This window comes from Anser anser (genome assembly GCF_964211835.1).
Source record: "Anser anser genome assembly, chromosome: 1".
Taxonomy (NCBI): domain Eukaryota; kingdom Metazoa; phylum Chordata; class Aves; order Anseriformes; family Anatidae; genus Anser; species Anser anser.
In genome coordinates this window covers 180,779,020-180,793,483 of record NC_139720.1, presented here as the reverse complement: position 1 = coordinate 180,793,483, position 14,464 = coordinate 180,779,020, and the positions used below count along the sequence as shown (strand labels likewise).

At 39.7% G+C, this 14,464-nt stretch overlaps 1 protein-coding gene across 3 annotated transcripts in view; it reads left to right on the top strand.

Moving 5' to 3' along the window:
- EPSTI1 (epithelial stromal interaction 1) overlaps positions 1–14,464 on the top strand; it is a 50,340-nt gene that overhangs the window by 19,880 nt on the left and 15,996 nt on the right. For all 3 annotated transcript variants that reach the window (XM_083833574.1, XM_083833572.1, XM_083833573.1), the window contains exons 6-7: positions 3,006–3,079; positions 13,132–13,225. In XM_083833574.1, coding sequence (XP_083689700.1) covers positions 3,006–3,079; positions 13,132–13,225 — 168 coding nt within the window. The remainder of the gene's footprint in view (positions 1–3,005; positions 3,080–13,131; positions 13,226–14,464) is intronic.

The following is a 14,464-nucleotide window of genomic DNA, read 5'->3' as shown; positions in this document are numbered from 1 at the left end:
AGTAGCAGGCATCTGCAGCTTGGTATCTTTTATACAGCCTTCACATGACAGATTTTGACCAGACTGAGCCATAACTTACTTTGAGTCTTTTGGATGAAAGGACTGTCAAAATTCCCAAGAAAATAAACAAGTGGCTGACATTTGGCTTCTTGATTTTTAAGCTTTCTGTATACCAAATAGCGTAACTTCAGTGTGCTGCATGTTTCTGTTTCCTGTCACTCAGTCTCTGTTCCTGTTATCCTGCCTTTAGCCTTTCCTGTGCATATTCTAAATGTTGACTAAATATTAGAAGGTTAGAAGATTTGAAGTAAAAAGGCTGAGTGTAATTCAACTGCATGCCACTTTCTTACTTCTGCTCTTACATTGCATAGTAATGATCTTGCCATCTTTAGAAACTGTCCTGTTTAGAACAAACTGTAATGTCATTTTATTCTTTATCAAATCGTGCTCTTTAATTTGACTGCGTTAATCATCACAAATGGCCTTTTTCAGGAATTTGTTAAGACCAGGCACTTTACAGACCTTCTGCTAATGCTTTTCAACATGTTTACCTTCAATATCACAGCTGTTCCACGTTTGGCTTTGTTTTTGAAGACGATGCCAAATGTGGAGTGCTTTGGCAATGCCTACTGATAGATTGTCATTAGTTAGAGAATGTCCGAGTCCCGTTTCCCATCACTTGTATGCATCCTAAGCAAGGGTCCCAGGGTAAACCTCCGTAATAGGAAGCAGTTGCACCAGCCACTAGTAAGTAATTTGAATATGCTGGGATTTTCTTCAGGCAGCCTCCTGGTGGGAGAACAGCTGTAGGATATTTCCTTCTTTTTTTATCTAGTGGGAGATGGGGGTGATACTGTGATACTGAAGGATTATATTTATTACTGTGTTGTCCTATCTAGGCGATAGAGCAGGGCAACTCCAGCGAGCTTTGGATTTGAACTTAAAGGAAGCCTGCATGATGGTGGATCCCGTTTCAAATGGTCTTTCGGAGGTGAAGGCATCAGCTTTCACTGTTGAGCAGTGATTGTGAAAAGTCTGGGAACTCTCACTGCTGCCATGAGGGTGTCAGCATCACCTTTGCCAATAACAGGATGCCATCAGATTCTTTGTCTTTCCTTTCTTCCCTTGTAAGTTAAGTTGCACAGATGGATGGGAATCTTTTGCCTAAAAAATCATCAGTCTCTGGATGAAGGGGATAGGAGCAAACAAGCTATTCTTTAAACAGTCAGAATTTACTCATATTGTGGGGTGATATGCCTTACTTTAATTTGAGTTTTCTTTTAGTTATGTCAGTACTTCCTGCATTCTACTACTGTCTCGACATCCCAACTGCCTGAGCAACAGGACACCTTATTCAGAGATTTGTCTTTGTTCTTTTGTTTAATTTCCCATTGCCTTTTTCTAAATAACAACCTGTAAGTCATTTGTCTTTCAACAGTTTATATCATTGTTACACAACACAGTGGCTCTTTTCCTGTCTGCATACATCTGACAGGAATTTTTTTTCTTAATCCAACACATGCTGAGAAGGAATTTGCACTTGTTAGGCAAATCTCTTCCAGACAGTCATTCTTTATCCAATTAAAAAATACCCACCCCGAAATCACTGAAGGCAAAGTAATTGAGTGACTGGCAGTAAACAGCATTTTTTCTGAAATTCTATTGATTGTACTACAGAAAGAAAATGATGGGATGGGGGGTTACAGCCATATTCCTAACATCAATTTTCCCCTTTACATCCTCCGACACACACATACACAATTTTCTTCCTGGTCTTGCACAACACCCCCACCCAGGTCCCAGTGTCATCTCCAGTTTGGGGCTCTGCCCAAATAGGCCATTCCCAGCTACAGTCCCTTTCTCATTTCTTTAAGGTATTTTCTGAAATTTCCAGGGCACTTTGTTTAGAGCAAGGTCTGGTTGCTGGGTTACCAAACAATTGCTTTTTTTTCATCTGAAGGTGGGAGGTGAGCAGAGTGACACTTGAAGGTGGCAGTGCCTGCTTGCTCAATGTGGTGGTAGCTGTTCTGAGCTTCAGATAGGCACTCTCCTTGCAGCATCCCCCCACCAACTGCAGAGTGGGAGCCTTGTGCTCAAAATATAGCAGGGCTGAAATCACGGTTTGGCACTTCTGATTTGTTGCTTTTAATACACTGAACTGCCTTTTGACTGCTCTTCCCACTGGACCTACTTACAACCTGTGTGTCAAAAAAAAAAATATAAAAAATTGGCTGGCCTCCTTTTGTCTGGAATTTAGCTTGAGCTACATATTGCTGCTGCAGAAAGTTCTCTAGCTTCTGCTCTATTTTAACATTTTATTCTGCTTCAGCTTGAGGGATGGGGTAGCTCATCCTATCTTTCCACTGGGAATTGTGCAATTTTATGTTAAAGGACCTGATTGTTTGTGTGGTATCCAGATTTGCCCACGAGTTTTATGTGTTGAGACTTTGGTTGACTCTTGCACTGGACATAGTATCTGAGGTAGAGTTGGATAAGCATAAATGGATAACACTGGATAAGCGTAAATGTCTCCCATCCTCATCAGCCTTAACATTTATCCAAACTGACCAGTACCTGATGCTCCTGAAGGCCACAGGTCCATCTTCTTGAATCATTGTCCTTTCAGTGCTACAGGGCTATGACTGGCTTTTGTGCTCTGGTTCTCATCCTCTACCTTCTCACTAGAACCAATGTTGCACCAGTTGTTTGGAGACATGGTCCTAACAGTGGTGTGAGAGTCATGAAGGCTTACAAGGCCCCTTGTGAGGGTACACCTATCATCCAGGAGCATGGTGTTATTTTCAGACTAGTTTCTTGATGAGTTTAGTAGGAGTTGTTTGTCTGGTTGTGCTTGAATACTTTAAAATTTGGGATTGGGTTACTTGTGCACCCACCTATTGTTCTTTTGAGAACCAGAATATAGAAATGCTTGAATTGAAATAATCGTATTTTTTTTCTTGCTGACTAGAAATCTCAAGTATGTTTTCCTGTTTTTAATGCTGTAGGCAGAGAGACTTGAAGTTAAAAAAAGGCAACAAGAAATGCAAAGAAGAGAGATGTTCCTTGAAGATCAATATTAGTAAGTAAGATTTGAAACTTACTATTTAAATTTCCTCATTTGCTTGTCTTTCCGTTTTGGGGGGTTGGGCTTTCTTTTTTGCTTGCTTGGTTGGAAGGTTTTCTTTTGGCTGGTCTGGGGATCAGGAAGGGTTTGGCTTCTGTTGTTGTTCTTACTTTTTTTTGACTTGAAATATTCCAAGCCTCCTCCATACCTTATCCTGTGAGCTCTTTGGTTCAGTAGATTTCTCTTAGCTTCTCAAAGCATACACTTTGAAACGAAAACTGTGAGTTATAGACTGACTTTGTGCTTTCTTTCTCTAACTGAATCAATATGTGATCATTCAATCCAAGACTAATTATCAAAGCAGTATCTAAATTACATCTCCACCCATTTATTTTAGTGAATAGTAAAGAAATCTAACCCACATGGAAAAAAAAATGAGGACTCTATATTCACTACAGTTCTACAGCTTAGATGTAGAGATCTGCTGTGAAGACCTGTTTCCCAATAATCTCTCTTTAATATCAGATTTAGATAGGGCTTAAGTCCTGACATAATTAATTCCTTTGGCAATGAAGTTCCTGCCTTGCTAATTCACTCTACCTTATTTATTTATTTTTAACTGATCCAAACTAATTCTATCACATAATTAACACACAATGCTGTTCAGTCACCTTTACCTTTTTTTATCTTTGACTCTTGAAATTACTCACCTGTGTTTCTAGCATGATTGATTGCTCTTTCTTCCTCTGTGACCTTTGGAGGAGTCAGTTTTGTCCCATACTAGAAGCTCCAGTTCCTTCATCATTTGCCCAGACTCTGTTCTCTAATCTATAGACATTTTAGGGCTTTCTCACTGATCTCAGCCTTTCTTGACATTTTTCTCTTATTTCTTCCTGTTTAGTTTTAGGTACAGCTCTTTCCTAAAATATATTGCTAATGTTCGTCTATATATATTGGCATTTTGCCTGCAGTTTGTCCTCTGCTTTTCCCAGCATGGATTTCCCCTCAGCACACCCTGATTCCTCAGGATTTCTGAAGACCCTGCACAATGTTAATATCTCAGCCTGTTCTTGATAGACACTTTCATGCTCTTTGAGCCTAGCCCAAAACAACCTCATCAAATCTTTTCAGTACAGGGTCCTCAGTTATGGGACTTGCTTTTTTCCTGTGGGGATTGTGAGGGTTCTTATTTTCCTGTTTAAATTGTTTATTTGTCTTAAGGCTTATTTAGTCATGAATGGAGACACATCTTTCCTTTTCCCTCATCTTCTCTATCTGTATCTTTTTTTTTTTTTTTTTCCCCTTAGGGTGAAAGGAATTCTGCTGGTTAGTGCTTTTTCTGTTAAAAGTAAGCTTGGTCATGTCAAAAGCAATCCCAAATGCTCTGAAACACCTTCATGTGGGCAGTCAGTCTGTCCCCAGGTGTAGCAGGGGCTCAGGCAGGCTGGGCACTGAGAGGAGACTGGCTGGCAGCCACTCTGTCCACTGATTTAGGAGAGTCTTGTGAGTGTTCAGCTGGAGTCATCCCAGGAAACCAAACTGACTGACATGACTGAAATTAAAGGTGGACTGTTGAGCTCCATTGCAGCAGAGATGTCTAGCTGTCAAAAGATTATTTGTATATACTGTTTATTAAACATATACCAGGAGAGTCCTGTGGATACTGAAAGATGTGAGCTGAAAGCCTACCTACAACAAATGCAATTTTGGAAAACCCTTCATATTGTACAAAATAACATTACTGCCTTCCCTGGTACAATGAAATCCCCTGATGGGAAGAGGAAGGGAGGACTTGAGCAGTAATGGATTTACCACCAGATGTTGAAGTCACTGGTAAGATACATTGGTGTTTCGGAGCACACCATCCCATAGTAATGGGAAGATGTTGTGTGACACTTCAGATCTTGCCAAGTAACTCCACTGATGCACTGCTATTTATTAGAAAAGTGCTTGGTATTTAAAGCAGTTGTGTGCTTTTGTGCACTATGCAAAAATGAGTGACTCATTACTTCCATCATCTAAGAGCTTGTGTCTAGTGGCGAAGAGAACAAATATGAGGTTGTGCCCCCTTCCTTACTGTCTGTGCTAGAATATTTTGATTTCCTTCCCTGCCTGGGAGAGGTCATGCACTGCATATAAAGCAGTGACCTCTGCAAAGCCATGTCTGCGGAACGATTTTAAAAAATAAGCTGCCTTGTTAGTCTGTCTTCTGCAAGCATCTCTAGCTGCAACATCAGTATTTTCCTGGGGAGATCAATGCCTATCAATGGTCTCATTAGCTGGGAAACCTTTTAAATTGATCACCACCATCAGCTGTATCTTCCTCCACAGGGTACAGCCCGATGAATACCTCTCTGGTATGAAATGCTGATTGTATTTGATATGGAAAGGCACATATGGTTCTCGTGTCATTAGCATGCTCTGCAAATAAAGCATAATACTGCCCAGAAGTTCCTTGTTCTGATTAAATTCCCGTCATTATTAAAAACATGAACTTCTCAGTGAAATCCCCTTTCAAACGGTGTATACGTGAAGTGAGCAAATGCCAACAAGAAAAATTGCCTGCTGCCTTGTCCCCTGCCTGCAGACTACAGGTATTTCCTATCTCCTGAAACCCTTGTTAGCATCTTTGTATGGAGCTGGCCCTTGAAAGTCAACTGCATGTGTTATCGCAGTTGTTTGAGTAAGTATTTTTTTCTTGCAAGAATGAGGTCTAGGCATGCATGCAGAGTGTTGTGGAAAAGGCTGTGAGTCTTTTGGGGGATCAGCTGGACGCAGGCTCTATCAGGCGACTGAACTGGGTAAAACTCACAAGGTATGTCCTAAAGTAGCTTTTTATACAAAGTCCAAACAACATTCAGGAGCAGACTTTGGGCTGAAGGAATTGCTCCATGACAGGATTGCTGGGGTTGGTGCTAACACCTGAGGGATTTATTGGTGATAGCATTGCTGTGGCTCTGCCTCTGCAGATGCCAGATCTAGAAAATACAGAGTACGTGCACATTTCCCTGCTGAAAGCTACTTATATGTGAAATGGAGTCCTTTCTTCTGAGTAATGGTGTCTTGGATGCATTTTACGTGGATGGCCTGTGGTAGAGACAGTATTTCTGTCAGATTGCATTAAAAGATAATAAATGTATAGTCCATGCTTTGCAATTACCTAATCCTTGTGAGGAAAAGACTGAGTGTAACGTTATAAATGGGAATGAAGAAGAGGTTAGATGGTTGGCCCAGGACTTTTCAGGATGTCCTTCTTTAGTTAGGACACAAAATTTGTCATTTAAACAGCAGTGAGGGATGGCCAGCTCGTGACTTGCTTTTCTCTGTGGCTTGCATGACTGCTCTGTGTAAGCTGTGTGAATCTGAGCCTAAATTGTGGGCTATCTTTCCACAAGGTTTTAGCTCAGCTCTCTGATAAGGTGCTTTCATTTAACTTGAATTTGACTTCCCAGAAACTGTAGCGTTGGATGTGGTCCACTGCATTTCTAATAGCCATCTACCAATTTGTGTAATGGGAAAAGCAGTCCACACAGGGTTTCATTTTAATAGCACACGATGGCAGTTGTACAACTTCACCCTTGCCTTTGTTACACACCCATGTCACTGTTTTTGTGAAGGCTGTACTTCTGTAAAAATTCCTGGCACTGTTGCACTCCGCTACATGTGTGTGCTTGATATATTCAGCTCAGAATTTGGAGCTGGAAACGCAATTTGCCAGAGTGCCTCTGAGTGCATATTCCAAACACAGTGCAGGAGCTTCACCAAACCTGATATACGCTTGCCTGCCAAAGCAGTTTTCTCAAAAGTCATAAAATGCAAGAAAATAAAACCTGAATCAAACCAGAATTTTTATTTATTTATCTATTTTTACAGGATAAATACTCGCTTCCTTGCCAGTTTTCAGTCCTCTGTGATGTGTGGTTCAAACAGAAGGCTGGTAACAAATTTTCCCCACAGAAGTGCAAATGTAAACCTGACCAGACTTTCAATGTAGGTTGCTAAAGAGAGTGAGAGGGCTCACACAAAAAGGTTTGCAGCCTTGAGAATCTTTTGTTTGCTTCTTTTCACCACAATGGTCTTTGTTTTGTTCATTTGCTCCTGATTATTTTAAGCGTTGTCAATTATTTAGCTAACAGGCAGAAAACTAGGCTTTTATAGACATCCAAAGGGACTCTCTTGAGTGTAATAATGAAGGCAGTTTATTGAACGCCTGTGAGGTTGCTTTCTAATTGTATGCATTAATCTGCCCATGCAAGCTGGCTGAAAATATAGAAGCAGATTGCACATGCAGATGGAGCACACAGAATGGAAGATCTATGCAACAGACTTATACAAAACTGCATTTTCCTTAAAACTGGATTTATGCTTATTGCTTCAGATAATAAATGAAACTTGATGTCTAAAATAACTTCCAAGAATATTGGATGAGTCGGTAGGAGGAAAAAATAACTCAGTAGCATTATTTCATTCTGTCAGGAAAACAAAAAAAAAAGGAAGTGGGTTGACACAAAAAGATAGTTTTGGGTGTGAGTGGGAAGTGATGAAAATAATTCTGCTGAGAAAGTTCCTATTTTTATTACTATTTTTATACTTTCTTCAAGCCTTATACCTAAAATGAACAATTGCCACATTTTTTGTTCTTATTCCCTAGACCTTGTGCTCAAAGACTTGCAGGCAAGAATGGCTACCAGCCAAAGATAGCACTGTTTTGATCACTATTATTAGATTTGTGCAAGTCCTCCTTGGCATGCTTGTGCATTACTCCCAATGAAGTCTGTGAATACCGCATGAAGCAAGTAAACTACATAACCAGTGGATAGCTTTTCTTCTCAGGAAAGTGCATTGGGGAAGAGCCATCTACATCCCACAGGAACTTAATGGGTTAGTTATTCAACTCTGTAGTCTTACATCTTATAAATTCCAGCAAAAGATGAATCTCCACACACGTACTCACCAAAAAAATGCGTATCAGTTCATGCTGACAACTTTGCATACTATTAATGTTTGTTATTTTCTTCTTACCCCGAAGTCCTCTGTGTGTGGGTTAGAGTTGAGGTAAGGGAAAAGAATGAAAATCCATGTAGAGCTGAGGGCATGCTTATTGGCAACAGATGGAGGTGTTTTTCTTAAAAATAACTTTCTTAATGGCTTAGTTTTGAAGTATGTGCATTTGGTGGAATTTGTTTTCACAGATCTTGGTTTCGGCCTCTAGCTTCCTTCACACTTAAGCAAATTATTTTAATCTGCAAAAATCCCAACTACAGCTTTGCTTGGAGTCTCTTTTGCCATCTCCTGACATGGAAGCAATGGGAAAGCTGCATAAATGGGCAGCCATCTCATCTACCTTTGGGCCAGCTTCTGGAATTTCTCCTATTTTAACATTTGATTTTGATGGCCCTTGTAAGGCCATGAGACAGAGGAAGAGCAATCACCCTAGTTCCAGCCAGCCTGGTTTGTTGGTCATAGCAGATGTGTGACTGAGATGTAGTGCACAAGGCAAAGCTGTAGCTGAGGAAGGAGCAAGAGCAGGGTTTAGACCTCAAAGTTTTCTTCTATTCAGTCTGTTGGTTGTCTGGGCCTGGCCTAACCTAGCCTAATTTTAGGCCTGTAGTAAGAATGCACCTACCGTGGACTTTATTGCAATGAACGGCAGCTTTTCTTGCAAATAGACTTATGTAGTGTTAAGCAACAGATCTTAATTTCTGCAAAAGTAGATGAATTTGTTATGCTTAGCCAATTAAATATTCTGAGGTATGGAGAAGTACAGATATGCTTGTTGGTGCTGCAAAAAGATGCATCTTGAATGAAATTAAGTTTGGGATTTTGTTTTTGAGAAGGGGAGTCCTTTAACTATTTAAAAAACATTGTGAATGGTGATGTATGAAACTAACTCTGTGTATGCATTATGCATGGTTCTTAATTTTGCAGTAGAATTGGAGGGAAAGGGTGAAAAATCACTTCAGCATTGCTCACTGGCCATGAATTTGGAACCTGGTGTGTCTGTGTCATCTGTGTCATTCAACATGAGATGCTCCTTTTGTTGTCTTAGCCACTCAGGTTGTCTCCTCTATGAAATGAATATAGTAATTTATCTGGCTTAGGCTTCTTTATTTTTATTTTTTACTACTCTTTTTTTTTTTTTTTTAAGGGCTCTTAGCATACTTATAGACATTTGTTAGAGTAGAATTGCAATGCCAGAGATCCTGCAGCTTGAGAAACCAAAGAGCTCAGGAACTGTCTTGTTTTCAGCAGTAGTAAGTGTCCATTATCTTTTTAAAATTGTCAAGAGAAATAAATAGATTTATGATATATACAACTATATTGTGCTTTGTTTTTTTTAAGCACTGGCATTAAAGCTGGTATATTTTTCTACATTCTGGCATTTCAATATCCATCAATTAAAGCAAAAGAATTAACTGCCACTGGTTTCATTGGGAAGCGGTAATGAAATTACAAGAGGCCTTTTTAATTGATGCATTTTTAATGTTAGTCTGTAAAAAGGACCTAAAGCCAAAAACTATATTTGTAGGAAGAAGAATTAGTTTCATCTTCTAGGCCAAAGGAACCTAGGCTCATTCAGGCTTTTATATCCACCCCTTTGTCTTACCTCAGTGGGAATGTGGAGAGCACATGCCTTTAGTCCCCCAAAATTTGAAATGCATGTAAATTCCCTGATCTAGATGTAGCTCGTGAGGGTGCAGGGTATACTACTGTAAGTCCCTAAATTACACCTTTCTCAGTGGAACACCTAACAGATTCACGTTTCTATACTCTACATGTACTTGTTGCACTTCAAGTATAAGTTTTTAAGTAACAGCTTGTAAGAGGTACACAAGAAAAGACTCTGCTTAAAGAAGAGTTGTGAAATGTAAAGCGTTATATCTAAGGATCCACAGAAAGAGTCGCAACATGGACTGACTTCGACGGTCACGCACTGTCCCCATGTTACTCAACATGTTACTGGCAACAAAGTCAGGATTTTCCCATGACAGCTCTTAAGAGTTTTTCAACCCCAAGCTTGACAGTGCTTCACTCCACCACAGCTGCATCAGTACTAATAAATTTAACACTGCCAATCACTGTCACTTTTGAGGCCAACAGGCTTGAGGCTGCCTGTTTCTGTTGCTAGCAAAGTTTTTCTGCCTCCCAAAATGGGGCAATTGCATCCATAGAGCCTTATGGGAGATATTTGTGGTTAATATTAGTTCCCGGACAGCAGCCAACAGTTATTTGGGAAAGTACTATTTGGAACAGGTCAAAACTATGCCAGGAACTGTTACCACAATGCAGATGGCTGAGTTCCCATTGCTACGGGTATTGCCTGGTGCTATTAAACCAGTATGGGAGTAGCCTATTTTAATTAGTGTAGCAAAAGGCTTGTTCCCAATTGTGTGACGGGAAACAGAACTACAGAATACAACACAAAATATTTTTGTAAGAAAACCTCAGCTTAACCAGTGCTTCTAAACACTGCTCTCTTCTGCAGCTTGATGTTTCGGGGAAGTAAGAGCTCAGGTTAACAGCCTGTTAGGAGGGTGCCATCTTACTGCTTTGTCTAAATTTTGCATTTCCTTCTGCCTATTTTCAAAGAACATCAGGAGGCTGTTGTATGCAGAATAATGCTTGGCGCAATTCTTCAGCTCACCTTCTTCTTTCCTTCATATTAATTATTTTAGAGGACCACATTTTATCAGCATTTTTGATTAGCCCCTGAAGTTTTAGCAAGTGAGAGTGAGATGTTGCTCTGACTGTCTGTATGTGAAATACCTATGGACACTTTGATATGCTGATTTCCTTCTGGAGATAATGCTTTCCTCTCTGGAACGTTAATTGAACTGCCATGTCTCTGACTTCCCCCATTCCCTGCAGCATGTCTTGTGTTATGCTCTACATTATTATGACTTTAGGATTAATATTATGAAAAGTACCATTCAGACAACATTTTGACAGTCTGGCATCTCAAGATGCTCTGCTGGGTTTTCATAGAGACAATACACAATGCATTAACATAGATGACTGACTTGACACAGTTTGTCTTCAGTCATATTCAGAAACCTGAGTCCCTTTCTTGTAATAGGAAAACATTATTACTGTATCACTTAATGCGGTGTAGTGGGATGTTTTCTGTACACAAAAGCAGTACACATTCTTGCTGAGAAACTTTATTTGCTTCCGCTCTTGTAAGCATCTTTTCTAATACCAAAACTGAGTATCAGTGTGCTGATCTGGGGAGAGTAATGTCTTAGCCATCCACCTCCTTTTTATGCAAGTACTGAGAACTTGTGCATATCCCAAGTCCTTCTTGTACCATCTGTAAGGAATTAAGGCATCCAGATATACCCCCAAGAGGCCAGATATTTCTTTACAGAGCTACAACCTTCTCAGATATAGTCCAGACTTTCTGTAGGAGTTCTTAGTCTTTCTGGTGTAGAAATAAATAGTTATTTTAGCATAGGTAGAGAAACACAATCTGCAATTTAAAACTTCAAGTTCCCAAAATTATTCTGTGCAATCTCACCACTCTACCACTGTACCACTCATCTTTCCTGAAAAGAAAAAAAAAAAAAAAGTGTGTGCTTAAAGCTTGGATAAGAAGATACTATTAATTCATTTAACCCTGACATACAGGTGCTTTGTAGATCAGGGAATCTTGTGTTCTTGTGTTTCACTTGGTTCTTTCTATATTGTGCCTTGGCTGAGGTTATCATAACTTCCCAGGTAATGAAGGAAAGGGAGTGAACTGGGAATGCCGAGACTCTGAAGGTATGGTTTGCTACAGTGTGAGCAAGTCCTCTGTACTTAAATAGCTAATGTGTTTTTATATTCTGTAGAGTAGCACAGAAGAACTTGTAGGTAGGTTTCTTTTCGTTTTCTGCACTTCTCCTCAATACACCCACTGACCAGCAGAACATTTTGCATCTACTCTCTGTTTCAGGACATGGAGTGAAAGATAAAACCACTTTTGACAGTCTGTTTCTGCAGTTAGTCATCATCGCTATTTGGCAGACAAGGCTTTTTCTGCAAGGTTAAGTAGCTTTCTTTGCTGTTGGCATCTTCTCCCCCACAGAGTTAGCTGGCCGCCCTGTCAGGAAAGTAAATCTTTGTGTTGAATCCCTCTTGAAGTACTTTCATGCTTTGCAAAGCTGTATACAGAAATAAAATTGCCTCTAACTCTACGCTTTTGAGTGAGCAAGGACTTGAATATATATGCCTGGGCATGCAGGTTAAGAAACTAATTCCTGATCACGGCATTGAAAGTCCTGCTTTTAGTATTTATGTTATTCTTTGTGACTTTGCTTATCTATAATTGGGCTTTGAGCAACCTGGTCTGGTTGGGGGTGTCCCTGCCCATGGCAGGGGGGTTGGAATTAGATGATCTTTAGAGTCCCTTCCAACCCAACCCAAGCCATTCTGTGATTCTACGAAACTGTGAGAGACCTGATGCTACTTTGAAAATATAGTTTATAAGGGATGTGATTGGAAAAATAAAATTGTCCTTGCCAGAATAAGAAATGACAATGTTGTGCAATTATTTTCAGGTAAAGACAAGCTTTTTTTTTTTTTTTTTTTAATGCTACAAAATGGTTCGAAGTCTTGCTACCTGATTAAGTAATACATTGTAAGGGTGCATTGTATTAACAATGAAGGAAAATGCCTTAAAATAATCTTTTAAATTACTTATCTGAGATTTGTGGATCTGGTAAAAGGATTTGCAACAATTCAGTGAAGCACTTGCATTCTGATGAAGTCCAATGGTATGTGAGTCTGTATTTTAGGAGCTTTTACCATGCAGAAAGAAAGCATAGCCCCTATAGACTGCAAATATGCAAATGACAATAACTATTTGCCTAAAAAATTCTCCCAGCAAATGTCTTATCCACAATATAGGTTCTGTTTCCTCAGTCCCCTTTCATTCTGTCTGTTCCCATAACCTTTTGTTCTACCTATGATGTTTTTCAGCAGTCACATGATAAAATGTCTAGTCTAGATTTCAAGGGTGGAATAAAAATCTGTATTTATTTTTATGGAAGTACTAACAATTCTATTTGGATTGGATTTCTTTGTAGCAAAACCAATGAATTATTGAACAGATTGGATTCAGGCTTGCCAAAGAGTGATTCCTGTCAGATTGCTAATCGTGGCCCAGAATCAACAGCATGGGTAAGCAAAACTGTGGAATGTGCAATATTTTTCTGTCAACTTTCCAGGTGCTGTCAATAGTGTGATATTAGAATATTCTAATTGACTCTAATTGCCTATACATAACTCAGAGAGAACCAAGGAGTCTTTCTGGGTGAATTGCCTACGTTGTCTGTGATAAATTGGCAGAGTATCCTACATAGTAGGGGACTGCCTTTATTACTCGCAGTTCTCTCTCTGATAAATATGAGCCAGATTTATATTCTATGTTCAGATCAGAATCTTAAATGTGCTCTGTACCCATCAGTCGGTGGCAAGCTTTTATGAAATCTCAACTAGTTCATGTCAGCAGATGCTCTGCTGCATTGAAAATCTAGTCGGAAGAGCAGCTTATTTCTCACTGCATCCTAAAAGTGATTCCGTAGAGTGCTTGGGGACTTTATCCCAGTTTGAATGAGCCTGGTAAGTATCAATGTAATTAGGGAATAGATAAAGTATTGCTAAAGTTTCATTATTCTAATTGCCTCAAGAAGCCTTTTGCACATCTGATTAGTCTCTTCACATCTAAACCAAGCATTCCTACTGATGTAAAAACCTGCAGTGAGGAATATTAACCCTGAAGACAGAAATCTTCCCCTTTAGGGGGCTTTGAAACTGGGAGATGACAAAGCAGGCAGTCAAGTAGACAGAAATTATTGTTATAAACAATGGTCCCAAGTCAGCAAAACTTGGAAATATCTAATCTGGGTAATCCTATGTCGTATACAACCTTGAACACCAACAGCTGTGTAAGGGATGTAAAAATTTGCCTGCATGTTTCCTCAGAAGCCTTGGAAATGTGCAAAACCCTCTCACTAGAGAAATTGCTCCAAACAATATACAACAGCTCTGTCTTGCTTCTGGTATCTCTTCCTGATTTTCAGTTGCTTGAAGAGGGAAGGTGTTATTGAAAGTAGGTTCCTTTCCCCTTTGATTCTCCAGGTCATTTGGTGTCTCTGAGAAACAAGGAGAAATCTTAGCACATGTGAGCAGATTTATAGCTTGAAGGAGCCAACTTCTGCTCAGCAGTGCTGGGTCCTCTGGATTTAATTGTAACAGAGTGGCTTTCTGACTGTCTTTTGTAGTCCTGAGTAGACAAGAAATGTAAAGGACTATGGGAAGGGAGAAAAGATGTTTTGAAACTCCTTCTACCTCCCTCTGAAGCATCCCATGCTCTGAATGGTGAGGAGCTTGTTCTTTAATAGGGAAAACCCAGCTCCA